Source organism: Lutra lutra, chromosome 9 (genome assembly GCF_902655055.1).
Source record: "Lutra lutra chromosome 9, mLutLut1.2, whole genome shotgun sequence".
NCBI lineage: Eukaryota > Metazoa > Chordata > Mammalia > Carnivora > Mustelidae > Lutra > Lutra lutra.
Window position 1 is genome coordinate 51,938,510 of NC_062286.1, and position 24,426 is coordinate 51,962,935.

Genomic DNA, 24,426 nt, shown 5'->3' on the forward strand with positions numbered 1-24,426 from the left:
CCCATATCAGGTTCCTTGCTCAGTGGGGAGCCTGCTTCTCCCTCTGCCTGCTCTCCCCTGCTTGTGCTTGCTTTCATTCTCTCTCTCTCTCTCAAGTAAATAAATAAATAAGTAAATAAGTGATTTTTAAAAAGTATTTTGAACTAATAGAGAATAAATTCAACTTATCAGAATTTGTGGCATCAAGAAAAGCAGTGCTTGGAAAGGAATTTATAGCATTAATTTTATATAAAGAAGAAATATCTTTTTTTTAAAGATTTATTTTTTTACTTGAGGGGGAGAGAGCACACAAGTAGGCTGCAGAGGCAGAGAAAGAGGGAGAAGCAGACTCCCCCCCTGAGCAGGGAGCCTGACCTGGGACTCGGTCCCAGGATCCTGGGATCATTCCCTGAGCGAGAATGGCAGATGCTTAACTGACTGAGCCACCCAGCCACCCCAGAAAGGAAGAAATTTCTAAAATCAATAATCTCAGCTATTTTAAGAAGGTAGAAAAAGAAGAGCAAATCAAATCCAAAGTAATCAGAAGAAAAGAATAAAAATTAGAGCAGAAATGAATAGCTTTGATATAGAAAATCAAAAGAGATAATGGAACCAAAGGCTGGTTCATAGATCAATAAAATTGATAAACCTTGATCCAAGCTGACCAAAAATAAAAGAGAGAAGACTCAAATTATTAATATCATAAATGAAAGAGGAACTATCACTACTGATTCCATGAACATTAAAAGAATAATTAATAGGGCTATTATGAACAACTCTATACCCACAGTTTGGTAACTGACATGAATTGAATCAATTCACTGAAAGACATAGTTTACCAAAAGTCACACAAGGAGAAAGAGATAATCTGAATAGCTTTATATCTATTGAAGAAATTGAATCAATAATTAATAGCCTTCTAAAACAGAAAACACTAGGCCTGTTGAAAGTAATTGAAGAAGACACAAGTAAATAGAAAGGTAGTCCATGTTCATGGTTTTGAAAGAATTAATGTTATTAAAATGTCCATTCTACTCAAAGTAATTTACAGATTCAATGCAATCTCTATTAAAATACCATTAGTATTTTTTGCAGAAATAGAAAAGAGCAATATTAAAGATTGAATGGGACTATATGGGACTGTGAAAAGCTGAAGTAATCTTGAGAAAGAACAAAACCAGAGGCATCATGCTTGCTGATGTCAAATTTTATTACAAACCTACAATAATCAAAACAGTATGGGTATTGACATAAAAACAAACACATGGATCAATGGAACAGAACATAGAGCCCAGAAGTAAATGCACACATGCTCAGTTCGTTTACAGCAAAGGAGCTAAGAATGCACAAAATGGGGATAGGATAGTCTCTTCAATAAATGGTATTGGGAAAACTGGACAGCCATATACAAAAGAATGAAATCAGACCTCTATCTTACATCATCCACCAAAATCAACTCAAAGACTTGAACCTAAGACTGAACCGTAAAACATAGAAGAAAACATAGTGGGTAAGCTGTTTGACATTAATCTTGACCTTGATTTTTTTGTATTTGACACCAAAGCAAGGGTAACAAAGGCAGGTATGAACAAATGAGACTACATCAAGCTACCGCTTTTCTGCACAGCAAAGGAAACCATCAACAAAATGAAAAGGCAACTGATGGAATGTAAGAAAATATGTGCAAACCACATATCCCCATAACGGTTTAATATCCAGATTATACAAGGAACTCATACATATCAATAGCAAAACCCCCAAATAACCCAAGTAAAAACTGAGCAAAGGATGTGAATAGACATTTTTCCAAAGAAGATCTACAAATGGCGAACAGATACATGCAAAGGTGTTCAGCATCACTAACCATCAAGGAAATGCAAATCAAAACCACAGTGAAATATCATCTCATACTTTTTAATAAGACAAAAGATAAATGCTGAAAAAAGTGCAGAGAAAAGGGAACTCATACTGTTGGTGGGCATATAAACTGGCTACAATTTCTGTGGAAGACAATTTGGAGATTCCTCAAGAAAGTAAAAATAGAGGTATCTTATCATCCAGCAATCCATATATAATTTCTGGGTGTGTGTCCAGAGAAATTGAAATCATCATCTTGAAGACTTATCTATACTTCTATGTTCATTCCAGCATTATTCACAATAACCAAGATATGTAAACAACCTAATTGTTCATCAGCGGATGAATAGATAAAGAAATTATATATGCACGTGCACACACACACACACACATCATATACACAATGGAATATCATCCAATCTTAGAAGGAAATTCTGTCATTTGCAACAACATGGATAAACCTATAAGGCATTCTGCTAAATGAAATATGCCAGACAGAGAATGGCAAAACTGCATGGTATCCCTTATATGTGGAATCTAAGAAAATAGTTGAACTCATAGAAACAAGAGAGTAGAAGAGTTGTTGCCAGGGGCTGAGAGGTGAGGGAAAAAGGGAGAAAATATGAAAAATTTAACAAAAAGTCTACTGGAAGTAATAAGTGCATATAGCAAGGCTCAGGATACAAGGTTAATATACAGAAGTCATATACTTTCTTATTGTAACAGCACAGCAAAGGAAACCATCAGGACCATTTACATTAACATCAAAAAAGAGAAATGGGTATAAAATTAGCAAATAAACAAGATCTATGTGAGTAAATTTGTAAAATTCTGATGAAAAGAAGTCAAAGAAAAAGATCTAAATAAATGGAAATACGTTCCATATTCATGTATAGGAAGACTTAAAATTTATCAAGGTATCAGTTCTTCTCAAGTGCATTTATAAATTCAATGCAACTTCAATCCAAATCCCCGCTGGTCATTTTGTGAATATTGACAAATTGATGCTGAAGTATGTATGAGGAGGCAAAACACCCAGAATAGCCAACACTATATTGAAGAAGAACAGTGTTAGAGGACTGTTAGTCCTGTTCTTCTTCAACTTTCTTCAACTAGTCCTCTAACTAGTTACTTGTCAGTTAGACTAGTAACTTGTCAGTTAGAGGACTGACAGGACTGACAGTGCCTGACTTCAAGACTTAACTATAAAGCAACAGTGATCAAGACTATGTGCTGTTGGCAAAAGAATAGATAATAGATCAAAGGAACAGAATAAGGGGCCCAGAAATAGACCTACACTAATATAGTCAACTGAATGTTAATAGCAAGTAAAGTAAATTTAATGGAGAAAGGAAAGTCTTTTTAGTAAATGGTGTTGGAACAACTGGACATCCACATGCAAAAAAAGTGAAAATAGTCTAGACAGATTATTACACTTATTAACTTTTACTTTTATTACAGATCTTACAGGTCTTATTACAGATATTACTGTTCCCCAAAATTAATTCAAAATGGATCATAGACTTATACGTAAAACACAAAACTATAAAACTTATAGAATATGGGAAAAAGGAAAAATCTCGTTACATTGGGTATGGCTCTGACTTTTTGGATGCATCACCAAAACCATGATCCATTAAGGGAAATATTGCTAAGTTGGACTTTATTAATATGAAAATCTTGTTCTCTTAGAAAGACAATCATGAAGAGAATGCAAAGACATGCCATAGGTAGGGAAAAAGTATTTGCAAAACAGAGTAATAAAGACATATCCAAAATATACAAAGAATTGGTAAAACTCAACAATAAGAAAACAACCCAATTTAAAAACAGGCAAAAGATCTGAACAGACACCTCATTAAGGAATGGAGAGAGAATTGTAAATTAAAACTACAGTGAGATGCCGCTGCACACTGTTACAATGGCTAAAATCCAAAACACTGACAACACCAAATGTTGGAGCAGCAACAACTCTCATTCATTGTTGGTGCTAATGCAAAATGGTAATGCTATTTTGGAAGACAGTTTATCAGTTTCTTTCAAGTCTGAACATAGATAGTCTTACCACACAATCCACCAGTCATGCTCTTTCGTATTATCCGAGTTGAAAACTTAAGCCATACAAAACCTTACACATAAATGTTTAGAGCAGATGTGTTATAATTGGCCAAACTTGGAAACTACCAACATGTCCTCCTATAAGTGAACGGATAAACAAACTATGATACATTCAGACAATGGAGTATTATTCAGTGATGAAAAGGAAAGGACTATCAAGCTATGAAAAGACATGGAGGAAGTTTAAATGTATATTGCTAAGGAAAAGAAGTCAATCTGGAAATCTACATGCTGTAAGATTCCAGGTATATGACATTTTGGAAAAGGCAAAGTTATGGAGAAAGTAAAAAGGTCGGCCAGGATTTGGGGGATGAGCAAAGGAGGAACGAATAGATAGAACTAAGTGGATTTGTAGGACAGGGAAGCTATTTCTATGATACTATAATGGTGAATATATGACATTATACATTTGTCAGTACCCATAGAACTGTTTCACGCTAAGACCAAACCCCAATGCAAACTATAGATTTTAGTTAATAATAAAATATCAATGCTTATTCATGAGTTGTAACAGATGTACCCGACTAATGAAGTTTTAATATAGGGTAAACAGTGGGAGGGGAATATGTGCGGCAGAATATGTGAATGCTCTCTACTTTCTGCTCAGTTTTTCTTTAAGTCTTAATTTGTAAGAATAATGTTTATTAATGAAAAGAAAACTCAGTAAAATGGGAATTCAAGGACAGTATTAGATTATCATACAAGTAGGTAACTATCTAACCACAAAAATGCTCATTGAAACATGGTTCTTATAAATATCGTCAGTGCCTATAATTGTAGTATGTAAATACATTGACAAATTATGCAGCCACTAAAATGATGAAAATGGAGAGGAAGATTAGAGTTAGAAATTTAGGAATTAGAATTTACAGGACACAGTGACTGAGTATAAAGGAAAGAATGAATCCAATATCTTGTGTAGGTCTCTGCCTTGGACTGAACTAGGCAGGTGATGAGTGGGGATTGTGATCCATCTAGTGTTGGAGTTACTGTGTTTAAAGTTTCTGTGGGTCATGATGCCCAGGAATAATCAGACTTAAAGGGTCTTTGGGCCACCTGGATGGCTCAGTTAGTTAAGCATCCGACTCTTGATTTTGGTTCAACTCTTGAAACTGAGCCCCATGTAGGACTCCGTGCTGAGTTGGGAGCCAGCTTAAGATTCTCTCTCTCACTCCCTCTGCCCACCTCACCTCCCTCCACTCGAGCTCTCACTCTTTAAGAAAAAGAATAAATATATACATAAAAAAGATATATGGGTCTTTAACAAGGGTAGGTTTGGATAGAGATAGTGTAAGCTCTAGGAGTTGATGTAATCACCCAGTGAAATTGAGAGCATTACAGGCCAGAAAAGTAAAAGTAAAATCAGGAGAAAACTATGTTGTGAAAGCCAAAGGAAAATAGAGTTCTAGGAGAGGATTTAACAGAGTCCAAGTAAGATCAGACTGAAAAATAAATATTGCACGTTGTAGCATGAAGTTACGGGTTACTGTGGACCAAACCATGTTGACAGATGGTTAGCATTGGAACCTCAATTGCCCTGGTTCAGGTAGATCTGTTTGTCCTGAAAATATTTTTCTTGGAACGTTAGTCCCATGATACTTCTCCTACAGCCTTTTATATGCTAGTGTACATCATGATTCTCTTAAATAGAATTTCTCAAACTTACTTGATCTTGGAACTCTTGTGCTGTTGTGTTAGCATTTTCCAGGTCTGGTGTTCCTTGGAACAAATTTCAGGAAACATCGGCATATACCAATCTGAATGTCCTTGATGACAGAGACACGAGAGAGGTAGGATAGTAGCTAGTGGGAATATTTATAGCATGAAGCTGAAACTTCAGCATACTTACTTTAAGCAAAGTGAGGAGAGTGGGGGCTGTAGAGAGGTTATTATAAGAAGGGAGGTTCTTGGAGTCTTGGAAGGGATGAACAGGAATAAGACCCCGAGAGTGAATATGGTTTTGAACAAATGTAGGAAAGTAAAAAAGGATGCAGATAGTTGAGAGCAGTAAAGGTAGATTCTCTATTTGGTGAAGCAAAGCATTAGCTTTTCTTGTAGATACAGAATAGAAAAGCCTTTACTGTGCTTTTGAAAAAGAAAAATTGACGGAGACTGTGGTATTACTTAATATTCCCAATTCTGTTCCTTAGTGGATGTAACTGTTAATGTCTCCAAGTGGAAATTTTCAATTATATTGGAAGTATGAATGATTTTTAAAATTCTGTATTTCACAGGATGCCAGACATGCAGCTGAAGAAGAAATTTATACCAACTTAAACCAGAAGATCGACCAGTTTCTACAGCTGGCCGACTATGACTGGATGACTGGAGATTTGGGCAACAAAGCTAGTGATTACCTAGTAGACCTCATTGCCTTTCTACGAAGCACTTTTGCGGTATTCACACACCTTCCTGTAAGTGACAATTGCTCTTACATTACCCATCATGTAGAAAAAAGTTTTCTTAAAAATCTAGTTTGGTGAAAGATGCTTTTTGGGCTTTAACTAACTGGGAAGCTCTTTAGGATATAAAAGCTCATGCTATAATTATCATGCCTTGGTGAGATCTAGAGACCTTGCCCATCATTTTCTCATTGACTTTTGCATTTTGTTTATTTTGAAAATGGTCTGTAATATTATGTCTGTTTCTGTTCCTCTTAACTTCACCTAAAGTAATTCATGCAAACGCATAGTGAATGCCACGGTAGAAGAAAAACTTAAGAGTTAGAATTCCAGGTATATATCTTCTAGTCCTAGAATATCCATTTAGTTTTTTTAAAAGATTTTATTTATTTGTCAGAGAGAGAGAGAGAGAGAGAGAGTGAGTACAAGGAGGGGGAGTGGCAGGCAGAGGGAGAAGCAGGCTCCCCCCTGAGCAAGGAGCCCGACGTTGGCCTCGATCTCAGGACCCTAGGATCATGACCTAAGCCAAAGGCAGACGCTTAACAGACTAAGCCACTCAGGCACCCCTCCATTTAATTTTTTTTTTTTAACCTCAAATTCTCTGGTAAAGTTCTCTATCTTTTTATCTAATTTGTCCATCTTTTCTCTATTTTCTTGAGCATATTAATTAGTCATTTTATTTATTTATTTATTTTTAATTTTTTTATTTTTTTCAGCATAACAGTATTCATTATTTTTGCACCACACCCAGTGCTCCATGCAATCCGTGCCCTCTACAATACCCACCACCTGGTGCCCCCAACCTCCCACCCCCCACCCCTTCAAAATTCTCAGATCGTTTTTCAGAGTCCATAGTCTCTCATGGTTCACCTCCCCTTCCAATTTCCCTCAACTCCCTTCTCCTCTCCATCTCCCCTTGTCCTCCATGCTAATTAGTCATTTTAAAGTTGTTTTTTCACTAATGGTGAAGCGTCATTCCCCTACATGTAGGTGGGATTGTTTCTGATTTTTTTTTTCTTAGTTATCAGTCATATGACCCTATCTTTTCCTATTATTTTTTGGTTGGTGTTAAACATTGCATTTAAAACACATCGGGGTTCTAGGTGGTAACATCTCCCAGCAGAATTGGTTTATCCCTTCCATTAAGAAGTAGGTAGTATGGGCAGGTAGGGTGTGGTTTGAGCCTCATCGTCTTAATCCCATCATGGGCTAACCTGGGGCAGGCCTGGGTTGCAGATGCAGTGTACCTTTGATTTGCCCCTTTTGCTAGGATGTGGTTCTTCAGAGCTGTTAATGAGAGCCTGGCACATTGTCGTCTCTTCGGGACCAAGAGAACTATGGAACTTTCCACTTTTCATAAAAACCTTATCTCTTCAGCCTCCTTTTTAAATTTTACAGTTTGGCAAATGTCTTGAGAAGGAGGCTTACCCAGATCAGCCATTGCCTATAGGAAAGAAGTGGCTGGAGATTGTCAGTGTCAATTCACCACTCCCTCAAGATCTTTAGCTCCCACCAGAGAGCCTCATGAATCCTCCCATTAGGCAGTCTTTTTCTATGAAACACTAAAACTGTGGGAAATCTTACTTTGCTTTTCAGAGATTATGACTTAGACCCTTATTTTTCTCAGGTTTGTAGCTTTAGAATTCAGAAAATGTCTTGAGAAGGTAACTGACCTTCAGAGCTCCAATTTTGGCACTCCAGCCCCATGGAAGCAACAATAATTCAGTGATTTTTTTTCAGCCCAGGAGTCACTCTCTACCTGTACCTAACACAGATTCTTAGTCTCTTCCTATGCGTACATGGGGCAGATCCTTCCAGGGATGGCTGCAGAGGCTCAACTCACCTTGAAAAGGTCTGCCTTCTTTGCAGCTTTATTCCCTTTCGTCCTCATTGCTTCCTGTCTGGTGTCTCTCCGTTTTTCACTGCCTCTTACACTGCTTGGAGGGAGCATTGGCCTGCAGAAAACTAGGTTATTTCATCTAGTTTTACCTTGACACCAAAGCAAGACAAAAGTAGCACAAAAGAGCAAACAAAGAACCAATAAATAAATTTTAGCAAGTCATTTCCTAAGTGTTTTAAGAAAATAATTTACCTTTACCATGTAGGATTCATTCTAGAGATGCAAGGATGGTTTGATATTTAAAAATCTTTTGATCTAATTTATCACATTACCAGGTAGAAGAGATAAGGATCAGCTTTTTTTATTCTAAAAAGGCATGGCACGATATCCAGCCTGCACTCCAGATTTTTAAAAAATTGCTAATATTCAAGCAATATAATATTTCAGTAACGTGATAAGGAGCATCTATGTGAAATTCAGCAACAGTGAAACACTGGAAACACTTTCTGCACTTACATCAAAAGTGTGGTGAAGATACTTACTAGTGCTTTAGAAGTTCTATGAAATACAGTTAAAAAATAATAAATGTTATCATTATTCATAGATTATTGCTATGTGGTTGGGTAACCCCTCCCAAATCAACTAAAAAGTAATTAAGACCAGTAAGACTTTAGTTGGTTAGATTGTCCACTTAGAAAACAAATCAGCTTCTCTTATGTTAGCAATACCCTCATAGAAAATACATTGCCAAAAAAAAATACCCTATTCATTTTGGATTATAAAATCTCTGTAAATAGGGGCGCCTGGGTGGCTCAGTGGGTTAAGCCGCTGCCGTCGGCTCAGGTCATGATCCCAGGTCCTGGGTTCGAGCCCCACATCGGGCTTTCTGCTCAGCAGGGAGCCTGCTTCCTCCTCTCTCTCTGCCTGCCTCTCTGCCTACTTGTGATTTCTCTCTGTCAAATAAATAAATAAAATCTTTAAAAAAAATCTCTGTAAATATACTTAACAAGTTATATGTAGGACTAATGTGCAGAACATGTCACAGAATAATTTAGAAGAGACTTTATTATGTAGCATTTTAGGCGAGAATATTAAATACTGCAAATAATTTTTCCAAAATTAATCTAATTGCCATGAATAACAAGTGAATTTGATGGTGGTGGATTATTTTAACAGAATAATTCTAAGATTTATTTGCAGACAAAAATGGACAGTATTTGCCAAAAAATAAGAAAAAGTAAATTGAGTGTGGTCTTTTCCTATCAAGTATAGAAATATTACTATAAACCAAAAATAATCTTTTTTTCCTCCCTTTTCACACTGGAATAGATTGATAGATTAGAGAACATAAAATCTAGCGATAGTTCAAAGTACCTGTAAGAATTTCATATATGATAAAGGTGGCATTAGCAATTGCTGTGGCCACTACTGTCTGCTAATTTGGATAAAAAGATGTTTTCATATATCAAAATAAATTCTAGATCAAATACATGTTTACATTTTATTAAAAAACTTTTTTTAGATTTTATCTAAACTCAAGTTAGTTAACATGTAGTGTATTATTAGTTTCAGGGGTAGAATTTAGTGATTTGTCAGTTACGTATAACAATTGGTGCTCATTACATCATGTGCCCTCCTTAATGCCCATCACCCAGTTACCCCGTCCTCCCACCCACATGTTTGCATTTTTAAAAAGAAAGAAGTTATGGGAGAGCCAATAAAAATATTAGCAAATATTTCTGTAATCTGAAAATAAGTCACCATTATAAGGATGACACCAAAGAGTGAAATCGTTAAGGAAAAGGTTAATAATTTGGCCACATAAAATGTTTTGTAGGATACCTAACAATAGTTGATAAAGGAAATTAAATGTAAGCTTACTGCAAAATTGACAACTATGCTAAAAGGCTATTATCTCTAATATATAACAATATAACCCATGTTTCAAACTCAGTATGAAAACTGCACAACTTATTGGGAAAAATTGTAGATGTGGTATTTTAGGCAGTCAGAAAAGAAGAAAAATAAAAGACTAATGATAACATGAGCAAAATGTATAACTCTGGTAATAAGACATGCATATTAATATTGTGGGATATTCTTGACTATAAACTTGCCAAAAGTAAATAAGAAAATAACATTCAATATTTATGAGAAACATTTCCCCAAATAGGTATTCTGTTACATTGCTGGAAGGTGTGTAAATTGGTATATTCTTCTTGTGGTCAGTTTTTCAGAATGCCTCAAAAATCTCTTAAAATTTGTTTACCTTTGACCCTGCAATCTAGTCCCACTTTCAGAAATCTTACTTAATGAAATAATCATGGGTGTACAATTCACATGTAAGTGTGTTCAACATAGTATTGTCTTTTGTGTAGTGGAGTGGGAAATAGTTAAAAGCCAGTAACAGATGTGTTAGCTCAATAACTTATTATATATTCACATAATATGATCTCAGCCATTCATTAAATTAGTGGAGATGGATATTTATCAACTTAAAATATGTTAATTATTTCTTGATTGGAAAAGCAGATTGTAAAATAGTTTTATACTCTGTGATGTCACTTTTATTAATAGAGACACACACACATTAATCATCAATATAACATACACTAAAACTCTAGAATTAAATACTCCCTAATTTAACTATCCTCGTCTCAGTATAGCTTTTATTTTTTTTTCTTTTTGTTTATCTTTATTTAAAAAAATGTTTTCTGTCATGAAACATTTGCTGCTTTTATAGTTCTGGGGGTAGAGGAAGGTGATATTTAGAATTACTATTCTCTGTTCCAAGAGTATTCTGTCCTTGATAACTAATGTATATTTTTTAAAAAACCACTTATTGTAGAAAGACTTCTACAAATGTGTTTCATTTTGTGGAAGGATAATGGCTCTTCGTGCTTTGGTTGTAATGTTTCCCTGACCATTGTACAGTTCCTTGAATGAGTCAGATTTTGGAATTCATGGGAAATAAAATACAGTAGTTCAAATTTGAAGTTATCCTGGACAGGTGTTCCCTATATTCATCTTCCTTGTTTTTTTTCTGTTCGTAAAATATAAAAAATGACACCATAGTAAGCGTGGCTGTTTATATATGTCCTATAATACATTGGTTCCTATATATACAATAGCTATCATATGTCTCCCCCCATACTTACTTTAATGTCCTGGCTATTTAGAAGCAGTACTTTTAATGAGACTCTTGTTTGTCTAACATGAAATATATGATTTTCCCACCAGTAGAGTTTTGACCTTTCTTGTAGGTCTATACTGTAAGTAATTTGTTGGGGATTTTTCCTTTTTTTTTTTTTTTTTTTTTTTTTTTTTGGTCTACTTTGAGCTGCCTTTGCTACCTAAATACTATAACCTCTTGGTGTTGAGCAGGTTGATCGTAGCATCCAGAATCAAACTCAGAGGCAACTCACAGCCCTAAATCCTCAGTATTGCTTCCACAAATGCCATGTTTCTGCGTAGCCTAGTATAGAGAGTTTCTTGCTGAAGCCACTGTTTCAAAAAGCATTTATATTCACCAGCCGATACTCTAGAACAAATTGGTATGGCTTCTAAAAACTGTACCTCCTTCTGGTTTTTACAGATAGCAAAAGAGACTGCCCAGCCTTTGTGTTTGTGTTCCCTGGCCTGCGAGAATAGTGTCTTCATGGAAGCTCGTAGTAGTAAAATGGATTATGCAAACAGATATGTGTCTGAGATTTGCTCTTGTGCACTAATAGTGAAAGAGAGGAAGGAGCTAATTCTGAGAAAAAACAAAAACAAATCTTTTGTTTTTTGATTAAATGAATTAATATGAATATTTCTTTCCCTATTTTAATTCCCTAACAAGAGGGACTTTCTTGTCAAAGGGAGATTGAATAATAGGAAATACATATATGGCAAGAATTGTAAAGGAAAACCCTTGTTACATTATATTTTGAAATCCCCAGGTTTTCTCAGTTCTTAGGAGGTTTTGTCACCACACTAGCAACATAACGAAAGAGACAGGGCCGTGTGTTGGTGTGTGTATGTGAGAGAGAGAGAGAAAGTGTGTGTGAATGGTGGAGGTCCTAGATTATATTTCACTGAACACTGACCGAATGGCCAGGGGGGAAAATTATTGAAATTTGCAACTAATTTCCTTGTGAAGTTTTGATGACCAAGGAGGCCTCCCTGTGTTTACGAGGCACCCAGAAATGATTGTAATAATAACGTGTTCCAGAGTTCGAATTCTAAAGTGTTGTCTTGTCCTTTAAGAGGTGGGATATACCTTCTGTACCATCTTCACAATTTCCCTATAAATTTAAAATTATACCAAAATGACAAGTTAATTAAAAAAAATAGATGGTACAAATTAAAAAAAAAAAAAAAAAAAAAAAGGTGAGGTCAGTCCCCAAGCTGGTTCACAGCCCCAGTTGTCTGACAGGATTGCATCCACAGCTACCCATTTTGCCTGCTCAGCATCAGAGTGTACTTTTGAGAATTTATCCTTGTTATCCTGGTAATTATCTTTCAGAAATGCATGAGAGAGAAGAAATGCTGTCTCAAGTAACGGACCCAGAGGAGGGAATCCTGACTTTGTTTTCTCTGTCTGCTATTAATATTAATTTATATGACCTGGGTCAAGATCTCTTTTAACCCATTTCAGTTTTCCTTATCTTCTTGGTCCAAAAGTACAGGGGTACCTGTCCTCGGTTTTCCTTTCGGGCAGTTATGTGATGGGCCATCTTTAAGGGAAAGTCATTTTCTATATTTAAGTTTCTGAAATTCTTCCTCACTAAAAACCCTTTTAAACACATTTCTCTTAGCACTGCATTTAAATCTGTGAACTGCTGTCATCTCAGGACTAACCAAATGATTCTGGTACTTATAAAGTGTCAGTACCTCCCATTAAGTATAAAATCTTCTCTGTGACCATCAAGACTTTCCATTCATATGACCTCCATTTCGTCTGTGTCTCAGTTTTCTCTTTGCCCAACATATTCCTTCCAAACTGAAGTAATGTTCTTTGTCAGCTTCAGAAAGAAACTCTCTACATGAGGCTACACAGAAGCATGGCATTTGTGGAAGCAATACTCAGGATTTAGGGCTGGGTGTTACCTCTAACTTTGATTCTGGATACTACAATCAACCTGCTCAACACTGAGAGGTTATAGTGTTTAGGTAGCAAAGGCAGCTCAAAGTAGACCAAAAAAAAAAGGAAAAATCCCCCCAAAATTACTTACAGTATAGATCTGCAAGAAACGTCAAAACTCTACTGGTGGGAAAATCATATATTTCATGTTAGACAAACAAGAGTCTCAACTGCTTTCTGCCTTTGGTGGTGTTAAACCCTTTTGTCTACTTTAACTATGTGTGTTGAACTCTTACCCATCCTTCAAGGCTCATTTCAAAGCCCGCACCTTCCCTAAGTCTTCTCCAGTTCTCCTAACCAGAGGTGACATCTTTCTTTTTTGTGGTACTTATTGCCTTGGGTGGTATGTGTTACTGATATGTGTGGTTATGTCCAGAAAGGGAAATGTGGTAATTTAGAAGTACCTACTGTGTTCTAGATGTTTTACTTGTGTTACATGCCATCCCAACTAAGAAGACTCGGGATACCTCAGTCAGATGAGTAGTAGTATATTTTAATAATGAGAACATGAACTCAGGGAAGTTATGTACCTTGTAAGAAATACAACAAATAGGTGGCTGGGTCAGGATTTAAACAGATTTCCTTGATTTTAAAAATTTTCCATTATACCATTATACCATTGTGCCTACTGATTGATAGATAGAGACCTTGCTTGAATCATCTCTGTCTGTGTGTGTGTGGTATAGAACCTTTCATGAAATAGGGCAAGATAAGTTTACTTCTTCTGTATAATAAAATTAAGTGAATTCTTACCTAGGGATTGGGAGTCATTTTTGGATCATGTATATCATTAAAAGTAATCAGTTAATTATTAAAAAGCAAAGTCACAAAGTATTATTCTGATTTAAGGACCTAAAGTTAGTTTGGGTTAAAATTCCAGTTGGGTCCTTCTCCTTCCATATTCCCTTAAACTTACCCAGTTAAAAAAATCACTGTTTTTCAAGTGACAGAATTTTAATCTTAAAAATAGGTTGCCTGTTTCTAACCTCACCTAGTTCCCTTAGCTGACATCTCATGTGGAAATTCTCTCATCTAATGGTAATAACACTTCTCTAAATCATCCTAATCCCTATAGTTTTCTCTTGAACAAAATATAGGGGTGCCTTGGAGTTTTGTGCGTTTGGTTCCAGACCACAGCAATAAATCAAATATCGCAATTAAGCAAGTCAAATAATTTTTTTTTGTTTCCCCAGTGTGTGTAGGTTATGTTTACACTATACTGTAGTCTATTAAGTGTACAGTAACATTATATTTAAGATACCAATATACATAACTTATTTGAAAAATGTTTTATTGCTAAAAAGTGCTTACCATCATCTCTGAGCTTTTAATGAGTTATAATCTTTTTGCTGGTGGAGGGTCTTGTCTTGATAATGATGACAGATCAGGGTGACGGTTACTGAAGGTCAGGGTAGCTGTGGCAAGTAAGACAATGAAGTTTGCTGCATTGATTGTCTTTCTTTTTCAGGAATAATTTCTCTGTAGCATATGATGCTCTTTGATAACATTTTACCCACAGCAGAACCTCTATCAAGATTGGAATCAATCCTCTCCAACCCTGTCACTACTTTATCCACTGATTTTATGTAATGTTCTACTGAGTCATTTGTTGTCATTTCAACAGTCTTCACAGCATCTTCACCAAGAGTAGGTTCCATCTCAAGAAATCACTTTCTTCACGCACCTGTAAGAAATGACTCCTTATTTGTTCAAGTTTTATCATGAGATCCCAATAATCCAATCCCATCTTCAGGCTTCACTTCTCATTCTAGTTCTTTTGCTATTTCCACCACATCTTCAGTTACTCCCTCCACGGCCTTGAACCTTCAATTTACCAAAAAACCAGTATCTCTTTATAAAGGAAAGTGAAGTGCAATAAAATGAGACAGGCCCTTCAGGAAGTTTCCGGTGTTCTCAAGGAACCCAAGGCATCAGAGCCTTCAGGATATCAGCCAAGTTTTTCTTCAGAATAACTACATAGGTAGAGCTAGTGTCTGAAGAATTTTTTTCTTTTTTGATGTTTTCTCCCCTCTGATGCAGCAAATTATAGATTTGTGGATGATTTCTTGGCCTACTGAGAAATCAATGTTCCCTGTTTCTGTGCTGTTAAGATTTTGGTCGTTGGTGCTACAAAGAGTATTTTGAAATCAACAGATTTGCTCTCTGCTGTGGTATTGGGGTTGTGAGTTTAGTTAGTGACTTACATCCTTTAGGAGTTTATATTTCTCTAGAGACTTCTTTGTGTGTTGAGCTGTTAGGTAGCACTTGTCCTCCAGAAAACCATTACCCACAGCCCCAGCCAATCTATCTGGTAGTACCCTGCCAGTAGTCCTTTAACTCTTCAATATCGGTTTCTTGCTCTCATAATTACTAAATAAAAGAATAACAATGTTTGATTCCAAATACCAAGAGGCATCTGCTTCTGATCTTGTTTTTGGTGCTGGGATAAGGTAGAAAAGGAGGAGAATCTCATGCTTCAAGGACCACTAAGTGCTCCAGCTCTCCATATCGAATACACTAGTTGGGGTACCGGAGAGAACATGTTGGATATCGCTCTGTCTTTAATCTCTCACTTTACTGTCTCAGATATTAATATCTCAGATACCTTTTTCAAATGAGAAGGAGACTTCTCTGATTCTTTTGCATTGGTTCTGGGGTAGTGGGAAGCTGGGTATCCTCTGAGGACAAAACAATTATTTCAACATTGCTTATAGGATCAAATAATTAAAAACAACCTTAACTGTAATACAGGTAAATGGCTATATAAACTATACACTATTGATCAAGGAACTATTACGCATTTGTTAAAGCTAATTTTATGAATATTAATAAACTGCACTGCAGAGTATTTATAACATAATGTTAAATGATAAAAGCAGTATGAAAATTTAACAAAAATGATTACAAGTATGTAAAAATTCTAAAAACATGTTAGTGGGAAAAATGTTCAATAAGAAATATATGAAATGTAAATAATTGTGGTGTAGCTTCCTAATCTTTACAAAATGGCCGTTTTATCATTTTTTTGTCAATTGGCATTTCAAACATATTTAATTATTTGCTTTATTAAGAAGTGTTTAGCGATGCCTGGGTGGCTCAGTGGGTTAAGCCACTGCCTTGGGCTCAGGTCATGATCGCAGGGTCCTGGGATTGAGTCCCTCATGGGGCTCCTTACTTGGCAAGGAGCCTGCTTCTCTTTCCACCTCTGCCTACTTGTGCACTCTTTCTCTGACAAATAAATAAAATCTTTAAAAAAAGAAAGAAAGAAATGTTTAGATCTTTGGGGGACTTCTTCCAGGTCAGACTTCCCTTTGCTCAGAAATTGCAATAGTGAAAGATTTTAGTCTTCTTCATTTAGCTCATTTCATTCTTTAGAGCAGTCCCCTTTTACAGACTGAATTTAGGCATAAATAGGTAAATGATTGGCCAAGATCACCCAAGTCAATATAGGGTGGAATAGAGATTTAGGTTGAGGCCTCTCCTGCTGAACCCCAGCGTCTTTTTGCTACAGAAACTAGTTGCTTTTTCCCTAAAATTTCAAAGACTATAAAGATGGAGATTTGGAATTTGTAGGGGTTCTGTTGAACTGAGGTATCCTAGCGAAGTTCTCGGCAAGGGCACTGGCAAAGCATGATGAAGATTAGATCAGAAGTATAAGCCACTACTGAGGACAACTGAGGGTGTGTGGTCATTAAAGGAAGAACGTAATAGAGTTTCTCTTTATGCCAGTTTATTTTCGGATGTGTATTTCATAAACTGGTGTGTCTGTCATGCCCTTTGCTCAGAAATTTTCAATGATTTGTACTTTTTCTAGGGTAGTTCTTATTCATATTACATGTATTTCCTGTAATTCCTCCACATAAACCCTTGACTTTAGCCAAGTATATCTGTTCATTGTTCCCAAACATACTATGCTTCTTTCTGGCTGTAGACTTTTTTTTTTTTTTTAAGATTTTATTTATTTATTTGAGAGAGAGAGAGAGTATGAGAGGAGAGAGGTCAGAGGGAGAAGCAGACTCCCTGCTGAGCAGGGAGCCCAATGTGGGACTCGATCCCAGGACTCCAGGATCATGACCTGAGCTGAAGGCTTAACCAACTGAGCCACCCAGGCGCCCCGACTTTTTTTTTTTTTTAAACTGGGCATTTTACTATGTTTTAATTAATTATTTTTATTAACATATAATGTATTATTTGCCCCAGGGGGACAGGTGTGTGAATTGTCAGGCTTACACACTTCACAGCACTCACCATAGCCCATACCCTCCCCAAAGTATAGCTGTAGACTTTTGTTCATGGGTTTCTCTCTCCTTGGAAGGACTTCTCATCTCACTTTCAAGTCTTTCCTTCCTTGAAAATGCAATTCAAGGCCTCTCTTCCCAATGAATTCTTTCTGGACTAGTCTCCAGACTCTTCCCCACAAGTCATATCCCAAGGGTTTGACTTTCTTGTAAACTCCTATAGATCTTATTGGCTCCATTCTTCACTTAAAACTTAAGACACGTTATCTGAAATGATTGGTTTTGGGATTTTTAAAAAATACATTCCCTTCATCATCTTTCAGGTTACAAGTTCTTTGCAGGAAAATGTCTTAGATTTTTTAATATATCTCCCGGCCCTGAGTATCCAGTGAATGTCATGATGAGATTGGATGTGCCTAGCAGGAACATGGAACATGGAACAGAGACTTCCAACTCAGATGACTGCTTGCCATCACAGGACATCTTTTTTATTACAACTCTTTCGTATAAATTTACTTGGCTTTGTAATTCCATTTCATTGAGAGTAAAGTTGGGAAAACACTGCAAAGGTATTCAAGTTCACAAGGAAGAAAATACTGCTACTTGGGAATATGGCAGTTAGGTCATTCTAAATTACATTTTTACTTCTCTGACAAGATGGCAAATTTGAGCCTGCGGATTGGTGCCAACATACTCGAGCACATTCAGTGCACATGTTGTGGGGTGAGGAGTTCACAGTTCACTGAACAGGAATCTGGTACATGCCACTGTTCTGTAATACTTTCATAGTGGTTTATAACCACAGTTTTAATATGGTTTAGTAAGTGCTTGAACTTCTCCAAACAAATAACACACATTATTGGAAATCAGACACAGTGCATACTTGCCCCTGGGGACCCCTCCTACTTTGAATTAGCAACTGCAGGCTTGTTGCTTTAGCTCCCTGACTGTAGATGAGGTCCAGACCCCGTTCAAGGAAAAAATGACTTTTTTTTTTTTTTTTAGGAGTTTACTTTATTTATTTGACAGAGGTCACAAGTAGGCAGAGGGGCAGGCAGAGAGAGGAAGGGAAGCAGGCTCCCGATTGAGCAGAGAGCCCAATATGGGGCTCAATCCCAGGACCCTGGGATCATGACCTGAGCTGAAGGCAGAGGCTTTAACCCACTGAGCCACCCAGGCGCCCCAAGGGAAAAACTACTTTCTTAAAATGTGATTAGAGTCTCTCTCTCTCTTGCACACACACATAGACACACATAGAGCCAAAAAATGAATTTTCTACCTTGAAATGCTTCCTTGAATGCATTCTATTTTTTTTTATTTTAAAGATTTTATTTATTTATTTGACAGAGATTACAGGTAAGCAGAGAGGCAGGCAGAGAGAGAGAGAGGAGGAAGCTGGCTCCCTGCTGAGCAGAGAGCCTGATGCAGGGCTCCATCCCAGGACCCTGGGATCTCGACCTGAGCCGAGGGCAGAGGCTTTAACCCACTGAGCTATCCAGGTGCGAGCCACCCAGGCGCCCTGAATGCATTCTATTTTTAAAAAGAATTTCTATTTAGAATATACACTTGTTAATTGTATTTCATTTAGGATAATCTGATTGCCTTTACAGTATTTCTGAAAATAAATGATTTACTATCTTTAACTGTTCCAGGATGGAGACTTTTGTCAATACTTAGAGTGATTGTCAAAGTAACAAAGCAAGGAAGTTTTAAGTTCTGTGTTTGTATATGTGTGTTTGTTCTGTTTTGGTAGGTGCTGTTTATTATTTTTATTTTAAGTTTCCTTTAATCGATGTGTATCTTGAGAATTCCTTTGGAAGATAGTGCTAGGATCAAGAGGTGACAAGGACCTGAAGACAGAAAGCTGTCTTGAGAGAGAGTGTGTGCAATTAGGGGGAGGGGCAGAGGGAGAGAGAGAGGAAGAATTTCAAGCAGGCTCCCAGGTCAGGGCTCAATCCAAAGACCTTTGAGATCATGACCTGAGCTGAAATCATAAGGAAGCTGTCTTTCAATAGACAGATCCTAATTCTACAGTTTCAAGCAGTCGAACTAAACCCCTTTTAAAGATAATTTTCTCCTGTGCCTATTTTTTTCCTACATGTGAACCTAGTGTCTGACTAGTGCTGTATACAATTTGAGGATTTTCTTTAGAATTATATTTTTGGTGTCATGTTGGTCATATCTATATTTCTCTGTTGTAAAACAGATATGGTGACCCCTGTGGCTCATTTTTTTTAGTTAAGAGGCCCCTGGAAAAATGTATCCTTTTTTAAAATAGTTTATCTTTTAGAAAAGGGAATTACTTCACTTGCTGTTTGTTTTTATTTTTTTTCTATCTTTTTTAAAGATTTTTTTTTTTTATTCGAGAGAGAGGGAGCACAGAGGGAGAGTGAGAGGCAGACTCCCTGTTGAGCAGATGCTTACCTGACTGAGCAACCCAGGTGCCCCTATCTGTACTTTTAATACCATAGCTTGGTTTGCCAGTTGGTGGAATGATATAACCTTTTGTGTCATTTCTTAGGTTCAGTATTACAATGGTGAGGTATATCCATTGCATATAAAAGTAATATAGAAATATAATCTCAACAGTCATTTCTGTAATGACAGAAACAAAAATCAGAGTGATGTAGCCAGGAGCCAAGGAATGTGAGAAGCCTCTAGAAGTTGAAAAAAGGGAGGAACAGGTTTTCCCCTTCTTAGAGCCTTCAGAAGAAATGTTTCTTTAGTTTTATTTATTTATTTATTTATTTTTAAAAAGATTTTATTTATTTATTTGAGAGAGAGACAGTGAGAGAGAGCATGAGCTAGGAGAAGGTCAGAGGGAGAAGCAGACTCCCCACGGAGCTGGGAGCCCGATGCGGGACTCGATCCCGGGACTCCAGGATCATGACCTGAGCCGAAGGCAGTCGTCCAACCAACTGAGCCACCCAGGCGTCCCTGCTTTAGTTTTAATAAGACCTATTTTGGACATCTAACCCCCAGAACTGTAAGATAATAAATCTGTATTGTTTTAAGCCACTAAATTTTTGGTTATTTGCTATAGGAGCAAATAGGAAGCTAATATAGCTAAACTCAAACTTTTCAGCCTTCAGACTCTTTACATTATTAAAAGTTTTTGAAGGGAGTGCCTGGGTGGCTTAGTCAGTTAAGCATCAGCCTCTTGATTTTGGCTTAGGTCATGACCTCAGGGTCATGAGATCGAGCCCTACAACAGGCTTCATGCCCAGTGTGGATTCTCCCTCTCATTCTCCCTCTTTCCCTCCTCATCCCCCACCTTTCTCTAAAAAAAAAAAAGGAAAAAAAAAAGTAAAAGTTACTGAGGAATTCAAAGCGATCGATATTTATCATATTTGAAATTGAGACTGAGTAATTTTAAAATAACAATAATATACTCATTATCTGTTAACCTGAATAATATGTTTTTCAAGAAAACTAGCTCTGGGTTCCAAAACAAAAGAAATTTAGTGAGAGAAATGGCATTATTTTATAGTTTATACAACTTTAATGTCTGGCTTCATAGAAGAATGTCAGATATTTCAAATCTGCTTCTGTATCAGTCTGTCGTGATAAGTTGTTTTGTTTAAAGTATATGAGAAAATCTGGCCTTGCAGATATGTTGGATAAAGGAGCCTTTTCGGATTATTGTTAATATTCTTAGATATTACAGTTATACTTGACACCTGATAGTTTTGTAAAAGTTAGTTGTAATGTAGAATCTGAAGCTTTATCAATGAATTTTTCATAGTCTGTTACCTTGAAGTTCATTAATCGGTTTTGTCTTTTAAATAGATCTTTTACCCGTGTGTGATTTTGTAGTATCACGGATATATCATTTCACCTAGTTATGCAGCTCTTCCCAATGTTGACACTTTTTAGTATCAAAAAGCACATCCCGCACTCAGTAATATTCTCACCAGTCTCATTTAAAAAGTCTTTTAGTATTGGGAAGTATTGGGAAGCTATATCATGGTGGCAGATACTAGTTTTCCAAAATTGGAAATTTTGCTTCTACGCTTGACTTGTGTCACTGGCAACTGTCAGTTGTTCTCTTTAAAGTGGCAGGCTCATTTCAGTCATCTCGAAGAAAATGCCTACCAAAACCCAAGCATGAATAACCGTAATTTGTCTGTCTATCTTTCAAGTGAAAAGGGCGTTCCATGAAGACTGGGCTAGTTCAGCTTGCAACCCAAACAATGACAGAAATGCGTTTTCTTGAGACAGTTATCATACTTTGCATGGAACATAAATGTTTTAGGCATACTTCCCAGTTTGTCTCACAGAATATCAGAAAGATCTACTGAAGAGTTGAGATTTAATAAAATTAACAACTTTTACTGCATTATTAAGTTCATTCTTAAATGAAACTGACATATGTTTATGACCTTGAGAGGGGTCCAAAGGACCCACAGGCATCTGCAGGTGACATTTTGAGAACTGCTCTTGTGATTATGAGTCCCTTACAGGATGTATGTTTCACAAACATTTTCTCCGAGGTTTTAGCTTGCCTTTTCACTCTTTTACTGGTGTCTTTTGATGATATATATTACCTTTTAGGAAGTATAGATTTGTTTTCTACTATAATTTTTTAAATTAAACTTTTTTCCTCCCTAAGGAATTGAAATATTGGTCATGGCAAATTGAGCACATTACCATTTTCCTATTCTCTGTGCCACACCTCTGATTTCTCGTCCTTTTGTATTCTTCCTTAGCAGGATGGAGTTGTCCATTCTGTAGTGTTGGTGTTTGTGATCTCTACTCCTTATAAGTCTCCATTTTTTAATTAAATGGCTTCAGTATACTTTTATTTATGATTCAAACATTGCAGGTAACTTGATGCTTTCATGATATTGACTGGTATGTTGGAGAGAGAAAGGGAAAGATTACGAAAGTAAATCTCAAATGTTTATATGTTAGATTCCTCTAGATCACAGATATTTTTTCATTAACTGTTATAAGCCTAGAAGAGTTTTTTATTTCAGGAATTGAATTATTCCAGATTATCTTAAAATCATCAACCTCTATAGGTAGTCAATAACAACATAATCTACATGTAGTAAGCACTTAGTAGATACCAGCTATAATATTTATAACAGGTAATGTTAAATCTTACGTGTAGATATTTTTTTATTAAAACTTAAAAATTCTTCTATAATATGTACAAGAAACATTAGTTATTTCATTGTTAAAAGGAATAGTGTTGATTTGCTACCTCATAGGTGGTAAAGGAAATAAGAAATGTCAGTTCCTGAGGGGACATTTAATTGCGCTCTTTCTTTAGGGTTTCCCTTTCCTTTAACAGTGGCCCATGGGGATCCTTCCAGTGTTTTTTGTTTATCTCTTTACCTTCCTGGTGGAACCTGGCTCCCAGGTGTAGGGCAGGGTCTGAGTCTAATGAGCATGAGTTTTATAGCATGTTGAGTTTCAGTCATAATGCTCCACACTCCAGTCCTAGTTCAGCCCCAGATGCTAGTTCATGGCCCCAGGCTACTGCAACTAATACAGCTATGATTAGACCTAATCACACCTATTTTATGCCCTTGAGGCAAGTTTACCAGAACTGGCACAATTGTATTACTGATGAGAACTGCAGAAAGTCATGAGGAATGTCCACTGACCTTTCGTCTGATTCGATGAATTCCTCTAATTACGTTATATAACATTTGATCCACTTTTTGTGAAAAACTAGCACTAACCGAAGACTACCAAATGCTAATGTCTTTATGGATAACTTGTCTATGACTCACCTTGATACTGTTTTGCCACGAGTTAACAAGTAATTTCTCCAACTGTTTAATTCCTCTACTTTTTTTTAATCATGTGAAAGTCATGTGATTAACTTTTAATGGCTCTGTACACTTCACAGTATATGACCTGTGTCTTTCGGGGCCCTCTGGTAGACCTGCCAGGCTGTCTCTGATGCCTCTGCAGAGACTAAGCAGATACTTGGCTTAAGTGCTTCTGGTCCAAAAACCTGGGAGGCCCTCTGAGAAAGTGATCTTGTCTAAATACCAGAGTTTAGCTTCTTTTCCCTTTCTTCTTCGGGTCTCCTTGGAGTCTATTTTACCCTGTTAGCAGGGTGTGTGAATACTGGGGAACTTGGCACAATTTTCTGGAGAGCTCATTTTGTCTATTTATTAATTTTCCAAAGGGTAGAGTGAGTTTGTTACTGACTCTTACTATTAATTTGCAACCTTTTATTTAGAGTAAAATTTACCCAGTAGCCAGATACCCAGTAGCCCTCTGTTTCTTCTTCTAGAAATGGGAAAGCCAAATGCTGGAAAAAGTGGTTGCATAGAGGGTTTTGAAGGGGCGGGGGGGTGGGAGGTTGGGGGAACCAGGTGGTGGGTATTAGAGAGGGCAGGGATTGCTTGGAGCACTGGGTGCGGTGCAAAAACAATGAATACTGTTATGCTAAAAGAAATAAAAAAATTAAAAACAAAAACAAAAACAAAACTCCCTGTTCTGAATATTCATCCTAACCCTAAATAAAAGCAACCCATTCACCCGGATTTAGGGAGTCAAGGCTCTGGAAATTATTCTCCGTAATTTGGGGCAAATAAAGTTTCCTTTGTGTGACCAAAAAACAAAACAAAACAAAAAACAAAAAACAAACAAACATGGATTAGACCTGTTTTGAATGGATCTAACAAGTAGAAGTTAGAGAGAGGAAAATTAAGTAAAGCGGTCGACATTAGAAGAGAGAACAGATGATTTTTAGTGTAATGTTGTAAAGGTAATACATGCGTAGGAGAAAAGGTTAGACTAGGACTCTGAGTCTCCAACCCTGAGATTCCTGTGCTGCCTCTTCTGTGTGCTAGCATCACGTTGAGGAATAACTTGGTGAATAATATGACACGGTGTGTGTAT

The 24,426-nt window shown here is 36.7% G+C and overlaps 1 protein-coding gene across 2 annotated transcripts in view; it reads left to right on the forward strand.

Moving 5' to 3' along the window:
• EXOC6B (exocyst complex component 6B) overlaps window positions 1-24,426 on the forward strand; it is a 715,681-nt gene that overhangs the window by 442,362 nt on the left and 248,893 nt on the right. For both annotated transcript variants that reach the window (XM_047743996.1, XM_047743997.1), the window contains exon 18: window positions 6,189-6,368. In XM_047743996.1, the coding sequence (XP_047599952.1) occupies window positions 6,189-6,368 (180 nt within the window). The remainder of the gene's footprint in view (window positions 1-6,188; window positions 6,369-24,426) is intronic.